General features: G+C 35.0%; 1 protein-coding gene across 1 annotated transcript; it reads left to right on the top strand.

Moving 5' to 3' along the window:
• Positions 1 to 223: 223 nt before the first annotated feature.
• Positions 224 to 1117, top strand: LOC119638081 (borealin-like). The gene has a single exon (XM_038034705.1). The coding sequence runs from the start codon at positions 224 to 226 to the stop codon at positions 1115 to 1117; it is 894 nt and encodes a 297-aa protein (XP_037890633.1).
• The last annotated feature ends 24182 nt before the right edge of the window (positions 1118 to 25299 follow it).

The raw sequence follows: 25299 nt of genomic DNA, 5'->3' as shown, positions 1-25299 counted from the left end.
ACTTTATAAGCAAAGGTATTCAATTCACATAAATTAGTTTAATTGTGAAACCAAAGAAAACACTTCTTTCTATGCTATCGGTGAAGTCAATTTTTTTCAAATAATTTCATAAATAAATTCGTTTAACTCTGTGAAGAACTCATTAGCAATTATTACGACCAAAAGTAATTAAGGAATCAAAAAAGGAAACGAGTTGTGACTTGCTTAACTAACATAGAACAATATGCCACGGACTAAAGTGAACCAAACTACGAAACGTAATCGTGCATCGGAACATCGGGAAGAAAAGTTACGCGAATTCAAAAGTGCTTTTAACGGCTATCTTGCTACTATGGAAAGTGAAGTGGAAACCTTCATTCAAGAATGGGATGAGGAGCTGCGTTTGTTGCGACAACGAACAAGCACCAATCTTTTGAAAATGAGAATGGACCAATTTTTGACAATGAACTCTAGCATTTTGGAGCACAGTTCTGTCAGCGAATCATTCAACTATAATTTAAAGTATAGTAATAAATTCACTGAAAATAAGGATGAGGGGTATCTTACAGAGGATACTTCTAAGCTAAATAGCTTTGGTAGTATAGTCTCGGTAAAATCGGGCACGAATTTTATAAATAACTCACGTTTGAGTCGTGCGCAACAACAACTGCCAAAAGATCCTTGTCGTACACCCGGACCATTAAATTCAGCTCTCGCCAGAGGACCGAGACGAAGCCGTTCAGCTTGTGGTAAATACTCGTCTTTAGTTGCTAGGGAGCATCAAGCAAGGAATAAAATATTAACTGTTAATCGAACGAGACCTCATAGTGTTGAACGTAAACAATATTTCGACGGACGGCCAGAAACGCCACCAGTTGCCTTTATGCGCTGGCCAAAGCCAGGAGAAATGGTTCTGTCGAAATATGGCAGCCCGGTAATAGCTCAGGTATTGCCCGATAGATTTGCAAATGTCAATATACCTTTGCGCGATGGCGTGATGTCGTTGCGTCCGAAAAAAGTTGATTCATTCCAAGCAGATATTTTGGAAGATATGGACCCACGAACTTTGAGCGAATTACGTATATTACGTGGCAATCTCGACAAAATAGTCAATATGGCTGACAAAATCAACAAATAGAGAAGATTTTTTTTTTTTTATTCTTCTCGTTTAATTAAAAATTCTTTCAACACATATATATCTTCATATATATTTTCATTTTCAATCTGTTCATTTTTATTTAATAAAAGAGTTCCGAATTAAAATTTGCAATGTATTTTCAATGTTTGCTCCGTTCTCCACCGTAGTAGAAGATGGTATCGACAAGGCTAAGTTCGAGAGACCAAAATGTAATTCATCTCAACTCTCGTATTCATTCCTTCAGTAGTAAAAGCAAAACGAACAATTAATAAAAGTGCACTCACTTATGAGCCAATCTTCTATATTCATCATTGTTATCTTAAAATATAGTAAAAAACAAAGTGAAAAACGAAATTTCTATACTTCATAATATTGGGTAGGCACGGCTGAGATTTTCTATTTTTTAGAATGAAAGTTGAAATTTATATTGTCTCTCTACGGTAGGTTATAAATGATCAACGGAAAGCAAATTTGTTCTCAGTTTTTTGTTTCATAAGTTTGCGCGCGTTGTAGATACGCTCTCCAATCTGTCTGTGTCATTCTCAAATTGTTTTGCAGATTTGTAGACGATCTTTTCATTCTTGCGAAGGGAAGAATGTGCACCGCAGATACTACACAGTTGGCCAGACGGACAGGCGGACATGCCTAGGTGCATTCTAAATTTGAAATTCGCCAAGAATGGGATTTTTGCAGGTCGCTTCAGCGCTTATAAGGGTCTTGACAAAAAAAAAATAATTTTGATATACCATAATACTGAGCAGACGGTGTCAATTTTTTCCATTCTTGTGCACTTATTAAGGCATCGTCAGTAGAACAAATGTTAAATGTTTGTAAGCTTATCTGATGTAGCTGGTAAGTAATGACCGAGAAATTTATTTTTTTATTTCTTTTGCAAAACAAAACTATTCTCAGTTTGTGGGTATGTCCTTGGACCGATTTAATCCCTTTTTTAAGACCAAGCTGCCTACAAAAACCTTCAACAGATCCAAACCAAATTTGAAACCGATTGCTTTTGCTATCTGGAATATGTTTACAAGACATACTACACAGAGGGACAACCGAACATGCTTCAATCGTTTCAGAACTTGATGCTAATGAAGGATGTATATATTTCGAGGGATCTCTGAAGCATTCTTCTGCGCTTTGCAAACATTTTGACAAAACGATTATCTTATCCTTCGGTGCTGCGTATAAAAAGATTGTAAGAGAAAATGAATAAGAAAAGCAAATAATTTCAGCGCGCAAGGCTACATGATAGGATCAAAAAGTAACAAGAATTTTTCAATATTATGTCATATATGAAATCGGATGTTTTTTTACTCATGTAAGCTATGTACGCAAAAATTGGCCAACAACTCTGGTACTTTGTCAGTATTGTAATGTATTGTACGATATTCGCTGATATTTCTGAACGCGTGTTGGTGCTTTTGTAAGAAAAGTTAAGCTTTGGAAAAAGTGCAAAGGACTTTTATTGACAACGAATATCTGTTGGCAGGTCACTTAAGAAACTGCAGGCTTTGCAATGCGATTATCTGGAAAATTCTTTTTATTTTTTTTTTTTAGGATATGAAATGAATGGGAGTCAATTCGTTGTGAACTGTGGATCTAAAACTATTTGCTGGTATTAATGGTTTCTTTTGCAAAAATTTCATTCGTCTCTTAGTGTAGTGATCACCATCCGCAAGTATGTGTGTGGTGTCACTCTTCGCTTAAATACAAACTGATAGTAACACTCTAAAGCTTAAGTTTATATGAAAAGATTATATCAAGTCTAATGCACTTTTTAAGACACATTTTCACTGTTGCTTATCTACGTAATGTTGTATCATAGTGTTAACTTTCACTGCAATCCGGTATCACTTTAATGATTACATTTGTGTACATGTTCAGCTACACTTTTCTTTTACAATTTCTTGCTAGATTACTTTGATAGTTGTTTTGTATTATGGTGACATGAACATGTGGCTTAGTGTGTTTCCCTTCGAGCTGTTACATGAGCGATGGCGTTGTTTTTTGAACTTAGGTTTGTTAGGCTATGAGTTACAGTTAGAGAGGTAAGAGGATTTAATTCGATTAATGTCAAAACTTTTTCTCTTCTTCTGTTCTTTTTGTTATATTCTTTAGAAGGCAACATCTGAAAGTAAAGTCATTTAAAGTAAATTGCTCCCATTTGTAGTCCATAAATAAATCCACATTAAATTGCTTCAATATAACGAAAATATGTGTGCATATGTTATATATATATATATATATATATATGACTATTAACTGTACCTTACACTACTTTGCATTTCAGCGTACATTAAGTTTGTGCGGATGTACGTGACATCCACAAGGACTTAAAATAATTACACCTTTTATTACATCTTTCCATTAAGCATCTTATAGTAGGCTGCACACAGATTGTGACATGGGTTTCACGTGGGTACGGGCTTTGATAGCTTAACCCCACAATGCCTATAAACTAGGGGCCTAAACAGCACAAGAGCAGGCTGCATACTTTCTAAATAGGTCGCTAATTGGAAAGTGGTCGAAAAGAACGAGCCGATCCATATAATTTTTAAAAGTGTTCGTCATTAAGCCAAACTACTTTAGGGCACCAACTTTCATCAAAATGTTTCAATATTACGGTCTATAGCTTGAATGCAAGAAAACAAGACGGATAGACAAACTTCAGACACTCATTTTCAATTGGGCTTGCTGTTTGGCTTGAGCTTTCTGAGGACCAAAATCACAAGACTTGTTTGGCGACCTAGGCCTAAGAGTATCATATGTATTTAACAGAGTTGTTTAGAGTTGTTTTTATGGACTTTTATCTTTCTCTATATATATATCCATATACATATATATATATATATATATATATTTTATTCGCTAAGTGTACTTTAGGTTACTTTTATGTGTTGTTAAATTTTCTTAAATATATTTCCAGTTAACAATTGTAGTTGTAGAGTTGTTTATTTTATTTTTTTGCAATCGGGGCCGGCTTGAAATATGGGAAAGTTCGAAGTGTGTCAGCTGCATTTCGAATATGATCAATTAACGGATTGGTAATGCCAATTTTGATTTCTAACAAAGGAATAGGGAAGAAGAAGAATGCACATCTTCTTCCTTATGAATTAAACCGTCATCTGAAAACCATTACCGAAACATAGGAGCAAACCGTAACGATCCGTAAGTGAGTTGCCCTTAGGGCAGCCGATTAGTTACTGCAGTTGAACTTTCAAATAGACTGGCAGTGATAGATTTTAGACAGAGATAAATAAAGTCTTATCACTTCATCTCCATAAGATCTTTTGTCTATTTTAAGTCATGAGATTATACGATTAGTTGTAGTTTCGTAGAATTCTAAGACAAGTTATTATAAGAAGCATAACCGTCAGATTTTCCTTAGATATACATACATATCGTGGCAGTTAGCCGTAAAGTAGGTGAAGTAAACGCTGTTCGTAGGAGATAAGTCTCTTTTTTAATATTTCCTTTAGAAATAAACGAAGTCGAGTTATAAAATTTAATTGGACAGTGGGATTCTTTACTCATGCAGCGAAATATAAACACCGCAGGTAAAAACGTCTTGAAAAGCCCCTGAGTTAAGTTCTGGCAAATATTATTATTATTCATTGCATAGGCAATCCTTGCCGCGGTCTAAAAGATCTATTGGACTTGCAAGTGACTTTAGGCCTCTTATAAATGCCGCCACCTTCTTTCGTTAGGAGCACCGTATCGCGTTCGGCGTTATAAAGTGCTCGCCAAACACTTGGTATCTGACTCTGCAGGAAACCTCACATTCACATGAATTGTGATGGACTGTCTCACTCACACTGCCAGCGCAGAGAGAGAATATGCATGAACTGCTAGCGGAGATATCCATATTTTTCAGGTAATACCTGAAGGAATTATGATCCATATAGGAGCCTGTGACCAAGCGTAAGTTGCTCCTTCTTAGTTCCACTAGATACTTTGACAAAAGGAATAAATAATTTTTCCGAACGGAGAAATACAAATTCTTACAATATCAACAATCCAAACCATCATCAGCAGAACAACATCAAATTTACTGAAAATGTGTCAAAAATAATAAACCGCAGGTCGAATTATCGGACATGCAGTGGCATTGGGAGCGGACAAAGAGTCAAATAACTTTTATTGTTTCGCAAAGTGATTCTGATTCGATGGTATTATAAAAAAAAGGAGGAACTACCTTAAGTCCTTCTAAGTGTCGTATACATCTTCGCAAACTTAATAAGCTCTTAACGTACTCACATGGGATAGGACAGAATTATTGACAATGTGCAAGGGAGATGCAAGAGATAATTCAGCTAATTTGCCTACCAAGTCAGATCATTGCAGGCAATGGATTTTAACATGACAGAAAGCAACATATATATATATCATGCAAGAAGGACAGCATATTAGTCATTATTTTTGACGTTTTCGATTGTGTGCCAATAACAGAAAGTGTGTCCGTACAGACAGTAAGTGTGGTTAACATTGTGTGCATAGCACTAATCTCAGTAGTAAACGTAGAGGAATAAATTTAAAATAGGCATAGCATTGTTGCACCATTGATAGAAGTTTCTTGAAATCTGTTCTTTTTGTTTTTTGATCTATCAGTCTAAACAAATTTGCATTCCTTAGAGATGAGTAAAGCTGATATTTTTCTGGTTTTATTTTTACAAAATAATCAGACAAATATAAATCATTAAGGGTTTTTCAAAAGTGTTTTCAAAGAACTCATTAAAGGGATTTTTTTTTTGCAAGTGAGTTGTTTTTTTTCCTTCTCCTTTGAAGAACAAGGATGGCTTGCAAACACAATAGAATCCATGCCTACGCATATACAAAGTAGTCATGAAGAGCTCTTTAGAAAATTTCATTAAATAAATTGTTGAAAAACTTTTTTCAATAACAATTGTAAAGCGAGTGTATGACTATGGTCAAAGGAACAACTTCCAAAGTTTTTCTATGTATGAAAAATTTGGAATGATTTTTTTTTTTTTTTTCTCCACTACACTACTTGTGGTACAGGGTATAATAGTTTAGTACGATCATATGTAACATGCAGAAGGGCTTATGGTGGACCCATCTTTTATTGTACCGATCGATTCGGAATCATTATCTGAATTGATTGGTCTGCACGTTTGGTCATGGAAATTTGTGTTCAACCTATAGGTCACATTTTTTGAGATAATTTGATTAAACTTGGTACAGGATGAACGCTATTGAGAACGGTTTGGATCGCTTCACTTTCTCGGCCTATTCTGAAAACTCGTTATACGGAAAAAAATTGTAGTTTGAAAATTTCTCGGCAAAACTGGCTAAATAGTTGTAATTCGGTGTTCAATTGGTATGGAAACTTTGGACCGGCTGAAGGAATTTTTGAAACCCCTCTCATATAACGAAAACGTACGAGAAAAGGGTATAATTTTCAATGCTTCACCATGAAAATTATATCATAACAGTAAATTAACACAGAAAAAAATGAACTGTGCTAAATTTAGACCATCTCGGTCCATCTTATGGATCCTAATAAGGATTTTCACGAAAATTGATTTTTATAGAGCAGAACAGTCGATGTTTTAATATCTAATATCATCTACGGCTGTCTTTGGATCCTCTTGTAAGTAAGGATTAAACATGTACAACATTAGGTTGCGTTTTGGGCCCTTTTCCACAGAACTATGCATTTGAAAATTATGCCTTGGTATAGCACCAAGATACAATTTTTGTTTTCTATAATAAAAATAAGAATTGGGTTGGACATTGTGGTGTAGGGTAATTAATGGTCAGCCTTACCCGACTATATGTTCTTACTTATTTTCTTTTGCATTTAAGTTTTCCTTATACGCTTTAGGCATTTGCAGTAAAGCAACTTTTTAATTAAAAAAATTTTTTTTTTTTTTTTTTTCACAAATTCTTTTATATCTCATATATTGGCTTAATATGTTTGTTTGTACATTTAGTATAATTGTTTATTTTTGAATTGTATTATTATTATTATTATTAGTATTTAATTTGTGCAGAAATCGTATTTGCAACGCAAACACAGACTGAAAATTCCTGCTTAGTAGAAATTTTCTTATGAGAACTGTTGAGTGCTGGGGTTAGTCCGACGGGCTATCCAGGTGTTCAACTGCTCGTTAGAAATAGAGTTTCACTTATGCTCCCGACTCTCTTCTACTCCGATAAATTTATCAAAACGTGGATTTCCTTGATATAATTATTGGAAACCATACACTTTATTGAGGACTTAAGACTTCTGGGCTAAGGAAAATCTCTCTTACATTTTCTTAAGTACATTGATCTAGAACCTTCGGATAGTAATGAGGTGATTCCCTAGAATTTACCCTTTTCTTGGCTAGACCGTTCGCCCCCTAGTCTAATCCTGCTCTTACTAATTTCCTCTCCTCAAAAGACTTCCCATTTCAGCAAATATACCAGGATGTTTTCAGATTTTTAAAGCTTACACCTTCTCGGAGTGGCGGCTATCAATAAAAAGAGAGAGGATGTGTTGTCGCCGTTTTCTCTATACCTCTCTGCCACGACCGGCGTTGCCCATCAGTTACTAATCACTTTCGAAAACAGCTGATATAGTTTCGAAGGTAATAGCCGCACCGGTTTCCGGTAACAAGTTGCTATACTGAATATACAGAATACTGTAGCTGTTTGGCCTTCGTTATATTTACATTTTCTGAGAAACTTCATATGCGGTAATATCCAAAAGATAGGCCTATGTGGTCCAAATCGAATAAGGTTGATTTCTTTGTCAATTCTTTATCATATTTCAGCGTGAAAATTGGTTCACAAAAGTAAGTTGACAGAAAACTCAACTCTACCGAATTTAGACTACGTAGGTCTATTGTGTGAATACCACAGCACATAAGCAATCTCAGGAAAAAAAAATGTAATGTTATAAGTCAAAAAGGACTAATTAAAGTTAATGGTTTACGATGGACATTTGTTCATGATACTAATTTGACATAAAAATTGAGTGGACCAAATATGAACCACATGGGTCTATCTCTTTCCATATAAGACATCTCATGAATGGTAAACCCTGCAGAAAAAGATTAATTTTCAATAATTTATTGTGAAAATTAGTCCGCAGTAGCCCTTGAGCAAGAAAATTAACGGTAAAGAATTTAGATCACATAGATCTATATGTTAGGCCCCAATAAATATACGGGTTATCATGAAAAGCATGCTTTCATAATACAAAAAAATTATGAAAAGTATGCCTTTGGGGCAAGGGGTGAATAACTGTAGTAGGTGAAATGGCGTAAGGTATGTAATGGTCGACTTTGTCTGACAATAATTATTTTACTTGCTTTAGGTATATTTAGCAAATTTTATGAAATATGTCTGGGACCGATTGTGCCGCATTTGCGATCTCGTAAGGTGCAAATGTTCAGGATCATGAGCAGGAGAAGAATTAGTTTAATTATACTTCTTTTCTCCGGTTGTATCATCACGAGTATTATCAAAACCTCCAAATTGTACCTAGAAGCAGATGTGGAGTAAAGTTTCGTCCTTCCACTGTTATTAGTGTGCGTAAAAGATCGTACGTAACTATTTTACGTGGAATAATTTTTCCATTTTTTTATTTCTCTCTCTCTTTCTCTCTCTCTCTCTCTCTCTTTCTCTCTCTCTCTCTCTCGCATATTCAATCAAATAGTTCTTTTATTTATTAATAAATAATAAAAAAAAGTCGCAATAATTTTTTTATAAAAATGCAAATTAAATTTTTCTTTGACAGTTGTTGGTATAGTTTGGTATATGTTGCTGATTTTAGTTTCTTAAAACCTTTGCGACAACCGCAGAGAAGCTTCAGAGACAGTCTGTGGATTATTGTCTAAACCTACATATTCTCGATTAACATGAAATCTGAATCGTTATATATATCTTTATACATGTTTGTTCGTGCAATTGTCCAACGCGTGCGTTACTGTCCCTAGTTCATGCTAGCAAAAATGGAGATGTCTGCTTGCAACACAAGATGCAAATGCCCAGCTTTATTATACGAAAGTGCAAAAAAAAAACCGAGCCACGCGCACCGAACATTGCAGGGTATGGAAATTTAATTTTTGCCTTCTTTTAAGCCTTCTTTAGAATACTGGTGATGAGTATAAAAAATTCGGCCACAGCCGAATATAATTTTCTCACTTATTATACCTAACATTTTATTATGCAAATCATTATATGCCCCGTGGGAATTCGTTAGCTTTAATATTAAATTTTGCTATAAATAAATAAGCTTACAAACAACTACACACCAATATGTGTATTATACTTAGTGCAGTTTCTTTTTCATACGATTTATGTTAGTGAATGAAATGTGTTTACTTAGAAAAGACCTTTGATCTTTCTTTTTTTTTTGATAGATTAGGGAAAAACTGTTACTTTCATTGCAGTTGGCCTCGGTTAAATGACAATAGACCTAAGGAAGCGACTGTGTGAGAATTCTCTACAAACTGCTATCAGAATACGAGTGAGGATGTGCAAGTTGTTCTAACATCCATTGAGAATGCTTGATAAATCTGCTGATGAAAGACTCTTCAGGATTTTTTCCCTTCAAGAAGTCCATTGCGCTCTGCTGTTAAGTACGCCCAGCGCCCCAACAAGATGACGAATAATTGCTTTTTTCAGTTTCTGCGGTTTCTACATCGATCTCTGATCTTTTGATCAATTATGGTTATTGTTGTTATCACGTATGGCTGTTTCGCGATAACATTCGTAATGTTTATACCCACCACTGTAAGATGGAGGTATACTCATTATGTTTTTTTCTATAAGGTATGTAACACCCAAAAGAAAGTCTCAGAGAGCCTGTAAAGTACGTATATTCTTGATCAGCGTGAAATTCGTAGTTGATTTAGCCATGTCTGTCCGTCTGTCCATCTCTGTATGTGTTTATGTGGTGTGTGTTGTTAGCACTCTCCTGGTCGTAAAAATGGAGCTATCGACTTTAAATTTGAAGAAACATTGGAAGTTCTTGCACTTAGGTTGGTATTGAAATTGGGCCAAATCCGTCCAAGGCCACGCCTATAGTACTACGTAAAGTGGTGATCGTTCTATTTCTCAAAAGTAGTAAGAAATTGATCTTTCAGTCATTACTCATAAACTGCAGCAGTTAGATCTACAAAGACTTGAATGTATATTCCATGGGTGATGGCGTAGTACCGGCCACGTCAGCTCAATTTTATAGCGTGTCATGATTTCATATTTTTTTTCCAAAACCTTTATGTGACGCTTGGAAACAAACTTTGAAAACTCTATAAAGTATATAAATTCTTGCACCTAAGTATGTCCGTCTGTCCGTTTGCACAACTGGGTAGTGTCTGTGGCAAAAAGAAGAGAACGCCTACAAATTTCCAAAAGAGTTTGAAAATGCCTCAAGCAGATCAAAGAATACGCCTCCAACGCCTACACATCTGTACCAACGAAACTGAGAACACCTTTGCTCGTTGCTTACAAATTGCAACAGGTACACGACATAAATTTATTCTAATTATGAAAATAAGATGACAGTGATGGATATAAAAGATTCAGTCGCAACCGAGTTCTTGTTCCCTTGTTAAAAGTTCTTTAATATAAAACGCCAAACCGTATATATATATATATATATATATATATACATATACATTTTATAACAACAATAATCCATTTGTCATTGTACTAAAGGAAACTTATATCAAGCAACAACTAACGTAAGCTTAGCATGAATTCAAAATGTCCGAGAGATAGATGCCTTCTGCCTTCATGAACAAATCTAAAAACATGTGCAGTAACAAATAATACGTGCATAAGAATGAAAGCAAACTTATATATATATGTATGTTGATGATGACAAAAATTTTCACAAACATACAAAGTACATGCAAGTGGCAACAACAAAAAGGATAGCATTTAACGAAATGTGATAGAGGAGAGTGCTCTGATTTAACATTACATTGCAAGGATTCGGAAAAGTGATGGAAAGAAAATATTAGAAAGATAAAGGAAAATAACAAAATGTTGCACATTTTAAGGTAAAATATATAATATATACAAAAACAACACCTTTGGAAGACAACAAGCATTTCGCGGAACATGTGAAGCGAAATTGTTTGTCAACAAAGAGGGAATGGTTGCTTAGATTAAAAGCAAGAAAATTATGCTGCCGCCTTAAAGTAAATACTTTAGAGCATGTTTAGACATATTCATCAGCCTCAACTGGCGTTCAATATGAGTAAAACAATTCTGCATTGAATTGCAAACAAAATGTCATACAACAATGATTTGGTATAGAAAGCCCAAGACTAATAGTTTAAAGGTATTAAAAATACAATTTTGTAATTGGGTGTTATGAACCATCCAAGCAACACTTGGGGCGGAATGTTCATGTTTCTTGTAGAATATTTCTTTAAGTTTAAGTGCTAGAACGTAATGTATATTTTCAAGGCCAGATTTTAGCTGACTATAGTTTCAACACTTGATTTCATAAATTGTGTAGATTGTGAGGACCCAATACGTCCTTTATTTTGCTTCCATACGTAGATTTAAGATTATTTCAGCCGTTGTATGTATTTTGAGTTAGCATAACTCCCTACTACTTTCTTAATTAACGTAATCAATGGTGCTGTTGCTTGGCCGACATTACTTGGGAAGATACGATTTAATGTTCCCAATCACCATTCTAGGCACTCTATATTTATTGAGCTCAATCATTGTAAATACAACTACGAACTGATTAACCCGCTCAGAGCTGCTTGTAGTAATTCAAATAAAGTCTATCACTTGATTACAATTTCTGATTCATTAAAGATGAATAAAACAGTGTTACTTAATACAAGGAATTTTCCCATGTCCCATTTATATTAACTTTGAATCCAAATAAGTTATAAATTTGACAATAAATTTGGCTCTGCCTTTGTCGATTGCCATGGGTAACAAATTTGGCTTTACTCGCGTCTAGTTTCTGGATCGGTTCTTTGGGAGAGTGGTGCAACGTTGCAAGCGCCTTGCAGGCTTATTTATGTACACGTGAAGCTTCAATTTATATTTCAACTTTATTTATAATTTGTAGTAATTATGTCTATTATCCCAGTACTCTACTAAGTACTATTAAGTCTACTCTACTCTAGTATTTACCTATCCCTAAATCTTAATAAGTATATATATATATATATGCTTAAGATTATTGTAATTGCTAATAAGCCTAAGATAGCCTCTCATAGTTAATGAACTCGACAGGTAAAATGTAGTTGTTGAGTTTTTCTCTTAGTTAAATAAATAAATAACGTTACTTATAGATGAGACGGGATTGTCGTTTAATAGACCATACGTTATAAACCAGGGATGGTTCTGATTCTGATTACTCGGCAATAGCGGTCTGGAGAGAAACCGAGGTAATGGCAGAAGGAATAGAATTGTACTTCTTTCTTCTACTTTTGCACAGTTGGAGTGCTAACAACGCTCTGTTATAAAAAAGTGTTGACAATTGGCAGATCAGTTATGAGGTATAGTTAAAGTAGAAGGATCCATGTGTAAAGTGTACAGATTGGGAGGAATCAAGCAAGCGTATTGCCCCTCCTACTGCAATAAAAATTTTAATTCAAATGACTGGAAGGCAACTTCTGAATTATAAAGGAAAGGTTTAAGCCAATTAGATAGACATTAGATGAATTAGCTCGACCATCATAAGCGATAGAGTGTTTAGTTAGAGAAATTAATCCAAATTATATTGCATGTACATGAGATTATTATGATTGTTTATGTGAATGAAACATAAGTTTTAGTATAAGTGAAAAGCAACCCGGAAGTATACCCTATGTCTACAATTAAATCTCAATAAAGCTCCGAAAAGCTCGAATTTGCTTATGAGAAGAGTCATATAAACCGCCGCAGAGCAAATCCTGCCAAAAAGTTGTTTTCTACTCGCTTATAATTAATATTTCCATTGGACACTAAGATTCATCATGGAAGCTTATAAAGGGAACCCAAGAATCTCCTTTAAATCCATCTTCAACGGATAGGAAATGAAACAAGTAAGCAAATTAAATTCGATCGGGAGCGAATCCATATATATACATATATATATAAAAGCGAAAGAGCTAAATTTTCATCCTCTGCAATAAGGAGAGGACACGACTGATTTTCTCTATTTTCAAAATAAAAGTTTTTTTCGCATAGACATGTGGGCATTGTAGACGTGTCTTTTGAAAAGTTTAGGTCAATTCCAAATTTTTTTGAAAATTTGTAAGCGATATCTTCAGTTTCGCTAACGGAAAAATGTTTACTGCAAATATTTTAAAGTTGCACAAACAGGCAGATGGACAGACAACATGGACATGGATGGATGGACATTGTTATAGTTTGTGGGATCTCTGAAGTTTTCTTATAGGCGTGGCAAACGCCTTGACAAAATCAATATACCCTTTATCCTTCGGTGATGGGTTTGTGCGGATGTCTACAACACCTAGAAGGATTTGAGAGAGGCCCATAATTTATTATACCGATCATTTCAAAATCGCTTTCTGAGCCGATTTAAGTTTTGCTGTCCGTCTGTCCATCCGTTCGTCTTGTTGTCTTGTGTTCACTTTACAGGCCACAATTTTTCAGATATTTTTATGTGTTTTGTCCCAACGACGTACGCTACCGGAAATGTTTCTAATCGAAGCGCTTTTTCGGTCACTTCCCATGTAACGTCTAATTTTGAAAATAAGTACATGAATGTCAGTGGAGTAGCCTAGGGCATTTAATGGTGGGCCGTGACTCGCTATAGTAGTTTTAACCCATTACTTTTGCCACGCCCAAATGAAAGCTTCAGAGATCCCATAAAATGTATGTATTCTTCATCAGCTTCAAATTCTAAATTGATTTAAGCATGTTCGCGTGTGCGCCTGCTCGTGTATCCGTCTGTGCGCCTGTGTAACATCTGTTGTAAACATTCTCCTGATCGCAAAAATGAAGTCATCGACTTTGTAGCTGGCAAAGCAATTTGAAAATGATTCAAACCGGTCGCAAGATACCCCTACAGCGTCTACATGATTATGCAACAAAAACAATCGAAGCGAACGGCATACATCATATCAATTTGCATTTTTATTTTGAAAATATGAAAAAATTTGAAGCGAACGGCATACATCATATCAATTTGCATTTTTATTTTGAAAATATGAAAAAATCATCCACGCCCATTCACAAAGCTATAAAATATAAAAATTAGATTTTTTTCCCTTTTTTTTCTAGTCGTCTTTAGTATAACAATGACGGGAATAAAAAATTCGGCCATAAGCGATTATAACTTCCTATGTTGTTATATTTAAATTTCTTAAAGCCAAGTGCAAAAGTCACAAGCGTTCCTTTGTTTCGATATGTTTTTATGAAGTTTTTCATGTTTTCATGTGGTGTTCATTAACATTTCTTGTTTGCAATGACCTATGCAATATGCGATAATGTCAGCCAGTGCATCAAGGAAGTAAAAATGGCCTTGAGTCAAATACTAGTTACTTACTAATGCTAATCTTATATAAAATCCACATATATATGTAAGGGATCAGAAAAATAATGCCATACAATACGTATGAATACGCATAGACACGTATTTAATTTATGGTTTCTTTTATGCATATCGAATGAACTTTAAACGTTTGCTTTTTATTTTTTTGCTTTGATGTACTAATAGTCATAATAACATATATTGTTGTGTATAGCTTTCAGCTATTTACATGTGTGCATATGTGTAATGTGAAGCTAAGTAAAAGGTTTAAATTGAAAGGAAGAGCATTAAATGAATATAATATGGACGGATGGAAAGTACATAAACGTATTCTGTACATTTTGCATAAACGTGCTTGTCTTTCCACAAATTCATAGTGAATTGAACTTTAAATCTCTTGTCTGAGCTAAGCCAAATGATATAAATTTTATATATTCATGACAGACAAGAGGTATGCCATCACTCCTCCCTTTTATTAGACATCGAAATATCAGTTAGTTGCTTTTATATGCAAACAAATTCTTGGGTAATTTTAAATTTTCTATCATTTTAAGCATCCTGTCGCTGCTTCTGTCTGCCTGGTATGCAAGTTCTTGACAAATTTAAAATTTCAGGTTATCTTTGCTTGTTTATATGTCATCTCTCTGTACAATGTAAATAAATATAAAATCAGTAGAAATGTGCAACACTGGGTCGATTTAACGAAATTACCGATGTTCATCTCCGTCCGTCTGTCTTGTCAATTCTGCAATTGCTAGACAACGCTTCTGAGTTGATTTAATTATGCCATGTCTGCGTTTTTTTCTTTGTTCTTGATCAACTTAAAATTGCGCATTGATTTATTTACGTCATCGAGGAATCTGTCATTCTTAGTCAATTGAGCCGATTTTTCTAGGCCGGAAGTGTGTGCATTTATCTGTATTGTTACCGCTTCCATCCCTCTAGTACAGAAGTTCTTAGCCAACCTAAAAATCCGATTCTATTTAATAACATCGTTCATGCGTCTGCATGATATATATGTATATGTATATATATGTTTTATGAAAAACATATGTACAACATTTGTTTACTAATAAAGTCCAGCTGCAATCCTTTGCGGAATCGATTCGTAGAGTATGTAACCTTGGCACGTAAGTGGAAGCAGCATTGCCAACGTGCAACAAGATGACACCACATTGCGTAGTGTTCATATTATTTTGACTATTCCCTTTACATATTTATTTATCTATTGTCTATAAATAACTTAGATCATATGCTCGCCTGTATTGAACACTCTACAGCACTTGAAATTCGAATCCACGACCATTGAGATGTTAGTTGCGATTGTTTGCCTGCTCGACTAGTCATACGAATTAGAAATGTGACTCTGTGCACCGCTTAAGCCATGAATTTGTCCATCGACCGAGTAGGCTGATAATCTCGACTCAACCGACACAATGCTCGTGGGTCCAAATCTCAGGTGTGATAGAGTCGATAGATAGCCTCACGTGTTAACATTTTAAGGCTTTTGTTTTTTAATTTCTTCCTGTCGCTAAGTTAATTTCTAGCTAATTAACGAACCACTGATATGTCCATTTGTCCACATAAATTCTTAAGCAACGTGAGATTCTAAGTCGATTTAGGTATGGCGTTAGCACTTCTTGCTCTCCCTAATTGTCTTTTATACTAATTATAGATCAACTTGGGGCTCTAAGTCGATTTGTCTAAGCTATCGCACGCCTTCGTCTGTAAGGGAAAGCAATCTTCATCGACATCATATTCCGGGTAAGTTCAGTTATGTCCGTATTCTACTTATTTTTAAAACCCGCTAAACTTAACATAAGAAATTGGTATGGTCGGTATATATGCAAGCAAAGATGATCTGCTTAAATAGCTGGCAATAATCTCGTCTCGAAACTTTCGAAATATTCGGTTAATATTTTAGCTTTTGAAATGTTTATCGCAGTTACTACACGGTTGGACAGATGGACAGATGAACAAAAAAACATGCTTAGATGCATTCCGAATTTGAAATTGGCCAAGAAATTATATGATTTAGGTGGTTTCTGAAGCTTGTTTCTGTGCACAATTTTTGGAAAAAAAATAAAATTATGACACACTATAAAATTAAGTAGGCGTGGTAAATTCAATACCACTTTTTCTAGAAGTTCTAGAGTATAATCTATGGCTATAGGTTTAAATTTTTGTAGATTTATTTACTGCAGTATACGAGTAATGAGCAAAAAACCAGTTTTCTATTACTTTGATTAAAACAGAGATGCTCTCACTTTACGCAGTACCTTAAGCGCGTCCATTGATCTATTTATACCCATTTCCAATACCAACCTGCATGTAAAAACTTTCAATGTTTTGATCAGATTTGAAATCGCTAGGTTGACTTTTGCGGCCACAAAAATGCTTGCAACAGATATTGCACAGATGGGCTGACGGATAACCAGGTAGATGAACAGATGGACATGTTCAAATCAATTCAGAATTTAATGCTAATCAAGAATCTATATATACTTTGTGGGATCTCTGAAGCTTGTTTCTGGAGGTTGCAAATGTCCCCCTCATCTTTCGGTAATGGATATAAAAATAATCGTGAATGCGTTATTTCTACATCTGTTACAAGAGACGGTCCTCCTTGAATGTTTTAATGGGTTAGAAACATTTGTTATGTTCAGCATACCTACGTGAAGGTTAGAGAAAAATTTAACTGAACGCAATACGATATTCCTTGTCATGTGCAAGCAAATTTGCCTTTCGAACTAAACAAATGAAGAGGAATCTGCACAAAAAGAATTTGTATATGAATATGAATGAACATAAATGGACCATAGTTATGTGATAGTATGCCGATGAGTAGAAACATATATATATATGTATGCAGATATTGGTGGATGTAGATATATAGAGATATATAGGTACATATACATATAGGTGCATATATATATGGGTGTGTGTGCATGTCGAAATCTTTATGAATATTATGTGAAATTGTGTGTAAATATTTATCAATAAATATAAATGTTTTGTACGTCATCAGCAAACACGATTCAAATGAGCTCAAGTAAATTTCATTAACACTACGTTTCCATGTGTGATATAAAATTATTTTGTAGAAGCTTCTTTTCTTGCTATTACGAATACGATGTACGATTTAATTAATAAACAACAACAACGTACCTGCTGGCTTAAACGTAATACATACGCATAGAAGTAAGAATGTGATAGAAGATGGTATGAGATCGCTTGAGCATCTCTCACGTTCGTGGATATATATAATATATGTAGATAAGTATTTTTCTGTTTTTAACGTCCAGAAGGAAGTGTCAGAGACCTTGCAAAGTATGTTTATTCTTTATCAACATCAGGCTCTGAAACGATTTATGTTCGTCTGTGGACGGTTGCAAAAGTGAAGCAATCGACTTCAAATTTAGTAGAAACATCAGAAGATCTCGTACGCAGATTGGTATTAAAACTTGGCCCACATCGGTCAGAGAGCACACCCACAACACCACGTAAACCGAGAACACCTTTGTTTTTCAAAAGGAATGACTAATTGGTTTGTTGCTCATTACCCATAGACTGTAGCAAATAAATATAGAAAAATTTGAGCGCATATTCTATGGGTGATGCTGTGTACAAAAATGGAAAAAATTGACCACGCCTAACCAATATTATAGTGTATCAAAGTGTAATTGTTTTTTCAATACCTTTACAACGCGCAGAAATAAGCTTCAGAAACCCTATCAAGTATATAAGTTCGTGGCCAGTTTCAAATTTGTAATGCATCTGAATATGTTTGCCTATTCATCTGTCCATCTGTCTGATTGCGCAACTTTGTAGTATATGTGGTAACAATCTCCTTTTAGCGAAAATAATGACCGCTTTGACCAATTTGGCCCATTTTCAATACTAACCTGCGTGCAGAAACCTTCAATGTGCCTACGAAATTTTATGCCGAAGTCTTCATTTTTGCGCTTAGGAGAGGGCCAACAACAAACATAACACACATGGAAGACGGACTGACATGGCTAAATCAGAATTGCACGCCGCTCAAGAATATGTGTACTTTACAGAGCTTCTAAGCTTCCTTTTGGGTGCCACATACCTTATGGGAAAATGCACAATCAGTATAGCTCCAGTGGAATGAAAATTAGCCATTGAGCTTAGTAGTTTTAATAAAGTAATATATTTTGTTGGGAGAGATATTCTGTAGCTGATTTCAGGAAATCCATAGAATTAGTTGTTCCAAATAAAATCCTTCGACTAAAGAATGTACCGCAATTACAGATTGGAGAAGAAGGCTTCTTTAAGATCCTTCGGTGTGTTGCGATTGTGTGGTCAAGGTGAATTCTCGAAAATGTATTGAGCTTGATTTTCTCAATATTTGTTGGATAGAATGGTGGAACTAATTGAGGGTTAACAGAGCAATAGTACTGCAGATAGAATAGATTTCCTTCCGTAAATTTCTCTTCTCTCCCTCACCTTACAGTGGTAGGTATAAAAAAAAGAAATAATAATAGCGGATAAGAGCATTATAGTGGGATACGGCTCATCATCAAATACTATATATCGTTTTAGTTAGTTCAATTACTTGTGTAAGGACTTTCCAAAATAAGTCTTTATATTGGAAGCGGTCGAAAAAGTGGATCGGTCCAAAATATTTTCAATAGTTTTCCTCCTTAGTCGGTGTACCAAATTTCTTGTAGCTTAAACAAGCCAGACAGACGGGCGGAGTACGAGCGTAAAATACCATAGATCTAGGCGCTGCGGAAAGAGCTAGTCTGAAGTGTAGGGAGGAAAGAAGAAGATATAATGTAGGATCACTTCTAAAAGCTTGTAAAAATCAGGTTAAGATCAATAGATCAAGGACATTACCTCTTAGCCACAGTGATACACAAGATTATGTGACTCATAGGGACCAGTAACCGCTTCGCGTCGTTGGTATTCTTTACATCGCTTTTCGTACAAACGTACATTAAATTGTGCGAATGTATACAGCATCCAGAAGAACAGAAGGACAGGCCCGCCTTTTATTATACTGGTCGATCCAGTATCAGTTTGTGAATCCATTAAGCTTGCCTTGATTGTCTATCCCTATTTCCGTCTAATATTTGCCCCAATATTTTTGTGTTCATTATTCAACATATTCCACATAACTTGGGGTAGAAGAATATCTTAAGATTGTACGGATGTATGCAGCATTGAGAAGGCTATAAGATGGGCCTGCTTTCTATTATAATGATCGCTTCAGAATCCCTTTTTGAATAGATCTAAGTATGTCCGTCCGTCTGACGATATTAGCCGCAATTTTTGTGATATTTTGATGAAATTTGTTACATCGAAACTTTATACACTGACGTGCTTTGGTCCGAAGGCGAGCGTTATTACAAATAGTTCGGATCGAAATGATTTTTCGACTACTTCGTACATAACGCACTATTTCGAAAAGTAATTATAACTGCAGGCTGTGGTAGGATATTTAATTGCCCGACGTGGCCCACTATCGTGTTTTTAGTTGTTTTAAGTGCAAATGCAGGAAAAAATTCAATTTATTTCCTGAAAAACGCGTGTTTATGACACGCATGGTTTGTCTGATTTAATTGTTGTTTCTTTTTGCATTTTTTAGCTTTTAAATCATTTAACAAAGCACGCGTTTTCCTTTATTTTTTTCTCTTCACTCATTTGCTTGTTTATTTATTTTTTCATTTGCATCTAATTCCGGAATTAACAGATAAAATCCAATTATAAAAGTAACAATTATACAAATCATACATTTTTCACACTTTCATTAAAACAAATAAAACATTTGGGCAAGGACGAGCATTAAATACCTTACAGCACATTATCTAACATAATTCTTATTTTTATCATAGGACACAAAAATTATATCTTGTTTCTATATAAAGGCAAGTTACTTAAGTGCGTATTATTGTGGGGAAGCCCAACCTAATGTAGCACAAGCTTAATCCTTAGATAAGGCAGGATCCACAAATACCCGTACATGCTCCAAATTTTGTAGAGTTCATTATACCCTGCACCACTTGTGCTACAGAGTATATTAACTTAGTGCGGTCGTATGTAACACACAGAAGGGCTTAAGATAAATCCACGTTTTATTAGCCTGACTGTCCGTCTGTCCTTGTGAATTTGTATTCAAGCTACAGGGTGCAACACTTGAGATATTTCGATCAAATTTACTACGGTGACGTGTTTTGGCCCAAGGCTAATTGCTATTGAATATGGTTCGGATCGGGGGACACCTTTTTTGCCATTCATCATATAAGGCCCCATTCTGGTGAGTCGTTATATTTTCGAAAAAGTTTCAAAATTTTGTGGCAAAAGCGGCTAAGTTTCGGCATTCTAAATTGGTATGAAAATTTCGTACTAGTTTGTAGCAATTTTTGAACCCGCTCTCATATAACGAAAACTGAACTTCATACGACGAAGAGTTATAATTTTCAATGCTTCGCGATGAAAATATGTTGTACGAGTAATTTAACATAAAAAAATTAACTGTACCAAAATTGGACTATCTCGGCCCATATTTTATGTCGTAGCCTAGTAAAGATTTTCAAGGAAGTTGATCCAATGTAGAGCAGAAATGTATAAATTTTAATAAATGGTGATTAAAATTGATCTATAATAGTAATTTCATACAAGAATAAAAATTGTGTGATGCACGGTATTGAATTTTCGGCCTTGCTCGACTAAAATTTTTTTACTAAATTTTGCTTAAATTCATTGCGACATTTTTGTGTTAATCCTGTTTTCCGCTAAATTCCTGCTAATTCCGCCAGCCGCAAGAATTAGGTAAAATATTATCAATGCCCGCTCATGCACATACATGTATAGTATCTAAGGTCCCCGAGACACCCATTTTCTGGCTCGCAAAAAAAAGAATATCGCCTACAAATTTGCGAAGTAGTTTGAAAATATCAAAAGCAGATCAAAGAACACGCCTACAAAGCCCGAACAACGATGCAATCAACTTTGCTTTCCGTGACTTTTCCTTCTATAACTACAACGGATACACAATATTTTAGGTCATATTGACAATTCTCCGCAATTTTTCCCGCGGGATCCTGTGATGCCCCACGTATATGGCAGCATTAACCAGATTGTCCCAAACAAATATATGCCTAAAAGGTGGCATTTCAGCGGATATTTTTTGTGCAAATAATTTTCCAATTCCTAACTCGTGTAAAAAGGTGCTTTGAGGTGAAAATGAGTGAAATATCTGAAGATTGACGCTATGTGATGAAGTTTTACTATAAGAAAGGTGAAGATGCTGCAAAAAAAAGAAGAAATTTGTGAAGTGTACGGTGAGAATGCTCTAAGTGTACGAAGGACCCAGGAATGGTTTGCTCGATTCCGTTCCAGAAATTTGCTTTTCAAAGATGCACCTTACAGTCACTGAAAAAGTGAACGAAGACCGGCAGGACATAGCGGAAGCACAGAACATCAGCCGCATGACAGTTTCGAACCATTTGAAAAGAGCAGGCTACAAGGAGAAGCTCGAAACCGCGGGGACTTTTCAATATGATCTATGAAACTTGGACAAAATTATTTTACACGAATATTCAGTCATGCCCACTCAATATGCAAATTTACATTTTTCCTTCTCTTAATCTTTTATAGAATAACGGAGAGATTCGGTTGAATCAAATTTTTTTACTTGTTTAACTTCCGGATACTTTTTACACAAATTTCATAACTTGTATCTGTTGTTTTATTTTTATTATTTGTTATATAACAAAAGTTTTTCTTCAGTGATTATTTTTTTTTGTTACGTCTAATTAGCTCGCTCATCATATGAAATCTCTTAGAACTATGGCTTTTAATCGTTTTTTAAAAGCTTTACCGCGAATGTTGCTAATTAAAATATGGCTAATGATGTTGATTGTTGGATTATTATAATGATGATGATCAAAAGTTTTTAATCCTTAATATGCGGAATAATTATTTTTATTCTTTTTTTTTTTTTTCAACAAAAAGTTTAAGGACATTTAACCTGGCTACCGTACATGTTGCTCTCAAAAGTTATACATAATTAAATATCATATTATATTTTATTCAGTGAAGTTAAAAAGATTTTTATTATGCAGCCTACTAAGCCTGTATATGACAAAACCTCTGCAGAGATGTAAAGCAAGATATAAGAATGTTTTAGTTGGGCAAGGGTGAAATTTAGATACCTTAAACCACTTAATTAGTATTATACCGTAAATCAGAAATTCCTTTAAGGTAACTGCATAATTTTCATAAAAGCGATCATATCGAACGTCGACGTGGTCTAAATTTGGGAAACGTAATTTTCGTATCAAAGATTTTAATATTTTCCGGTTGCTTCCGTCATAACAAATCTCAAATTAGGTTTTGCCGCCATAACAGGGTTCGCGTTTATTCGAGTCCCTATGTACACTGCGGTCTAAAAAATAGATCTACGTGATCCAAACTTCCCGCGATTGATTTAATAAAGGCAATTTTTTATTATAAAATATTAAAAATTACGATCTTTAGGCATATGAAACCTTGTTATACTCTATACTACTTATGGTCCTGGGAATATTAGGTTAAAGCGGACGAATCGAACACGCAGAAGGGCTTAAGATAGACCTACATTTTATTATACCGATCGATTCAGAATCTAATTTGAACTGATCTAAGCTTGTCTGTCCGTCGGTCCATCTGATGTCTGTTTATGTAAATTTGTGTTCACGCTACAGATCCCAAATTTTCAGATATTTTAATTGAATTTGGTAGATTGACGTGTCATTGTCAAACTTTATGCCCAAGTTCGGAACAAAGTAAGCTATACAATCAAAACGCTTATCCAACTTGCGAAACGCGAAAAACTCTTGATTTGTAATTACTAGCGTGTGATATTCGAATCGATTCGCACATAAGTACGAAATATAATCATTATTTTGTTTTGTATTATGCATAAAACTTCCTTTGTTGAAAGTCGACATGTTATCATGGCACATTCAACTATGGCGCTATGAGCGACAGATGATCGAGGCAATAAGAGAATGTAATGAATAGAACAATTGGACGAATAAAAGACAAATCAATATATTAGATACTTGCATGTTTTTAATTAGCGACATCTATTGGCAAAAATGATAAAGTAATGTGCAGTGTCATACTAGACAATGGTTAAGTTCGATGATTTTGGCCTTTCTCTACATAAAATAACAGTTTTTCACCTAATATTGCTGAGTTATCCAGCGCATGAAGGCGCTAATCATGAAACGCTTGCGAATTGCATTTGCGGCAATCATTACTTTTGTTGTTGGATTTGAAGAAATCAGCTAATCAAATGCCTTTCGGAACTTATGGTAATGTTGCTTCATTATATCCCGCTGTCAATTGCACATATGTCGATTTTTGTTTCAAGGGTTTAAAAGTGGTCAACGACAAACAACGGCCTGGAGAAATAAAAAAAGTTCGAAGACAATGGATTAGAAGACTTGTTAGAAGAAAACTCAGCTGTGGTGTATCGTGACTGGCTCTTCTACGACAATCTTAATAGTAAAAAGCCATCAGTCCAGAAGAGTCATCCACATCGACACTGAAGTAGAATATTCATGGGACAAAAGGTTTTGTTCTACATATAGTGGGATCGGCAAGATGTAATGTATTGCGGTTTGCTCAAACCGAACGAAACTGTTACTGCAGATGTACACTGGCGTCACTTGAAAAAATTGAACAGTTTATTGTTGCATAATAGAACAGAAATAGCAACTAACTGACGCAAAGTCATTTTCTTGAGTGACAACGCTCGGTCGCATGTTACAAAAGTTGTCAAGCATACACTGTTGCGGCTCGTAAGGGAAGTTCTATCGCTCCTATCACATGTAGTTCTTTCCCATCACCACTTATGCAGATTGAGGCGGTATGGCTTAGCTGTTATACAATTTCGAAATGCTGAAGGAGTGTGAAAATGGTTCGCTGGTCGGATCGCCGCCATACCAATACTGTTCTCTCGGCACGATATTGCCAGAAAGATGTGAAAAGGTTGTAGAAAGTAATCGAAAATATTTGGATTAAAGTATACTGTACGTTTTTTTTTTGAACAAATGATTTTTTCCAAGTGAATAAATGATCAGAATACATGCAAGCACCTATTATTTAATTGCAAATGATATTAAAATAATTAGAGTAAGAGAGAAATTTTGGAAAAGCTGTGACTTCGGAATTAAGATCCGACTTAGATGAAACTTTAATATTAGGTCGAGTCATAAGTAACGTCCGCTGCAGCTAGGTAGAATCCATTGTTCCTATTTACCCACTATAAGTCATCGAAAGAAACGCGTTTTTGTTTTCACTATATATATATATAGATGAGGATTCACTAAGACTTTCTTTTTGTTTTTTTTGTTTATTTGGTGCACGTTTAACTATTTCTCTTAACCTCTGAAATGGAAAATCCAAAAATGCATATCTGACATGTGATGCTTTGGTGATTTAGGACTGATAACTGATCGGGCAGTTAGAAATTTAGTTGTAAAAATTTCGTTATGGAGTTATGACCTTAAAAGAGAAATCGACGGCAAGACGTCCTTCCGACTTTGACGACAACCTTTTAAATCAGCTGTTAAATCAATGATAAAAAAAACGGAAATTACTTATAACTCGCCCTAATAATATATTATTTTGATACATTAAATCTAGATTCCTAGAATTTTCACCGGAACAAGATTCCTGCAAA

Source organism: Glossina fuscipes, unplaced genomic scaffold, assembly GCF_014805625.2.
Source record: "Glossina fuscipes isolate IAEA_lab_2018 unplaced genomic scaffold, Yale_Gfus_2 73, whole genome shotgun sequence".
Classification (NCBI taxonomy): domain Eukaryota; kingdom Metazoa; phylum Arthropoda; class Insecta; order Diptera; family Glossinidae; genus Glossina; species Glossina fuscipes.
Note: the sequence above shows the minus strand (reverse complement) of the source record. Positions and strands in the feature narration are given on the sequence as shown.

Coding starts and splice junctions, on each gene's coding strand:
- LOC119638081 (XM_038034705.1), top strand. CDS start 224: ATGCCACGGACTAAAGTGAACCAAACTACGAAACGTAATCGTGCATCG.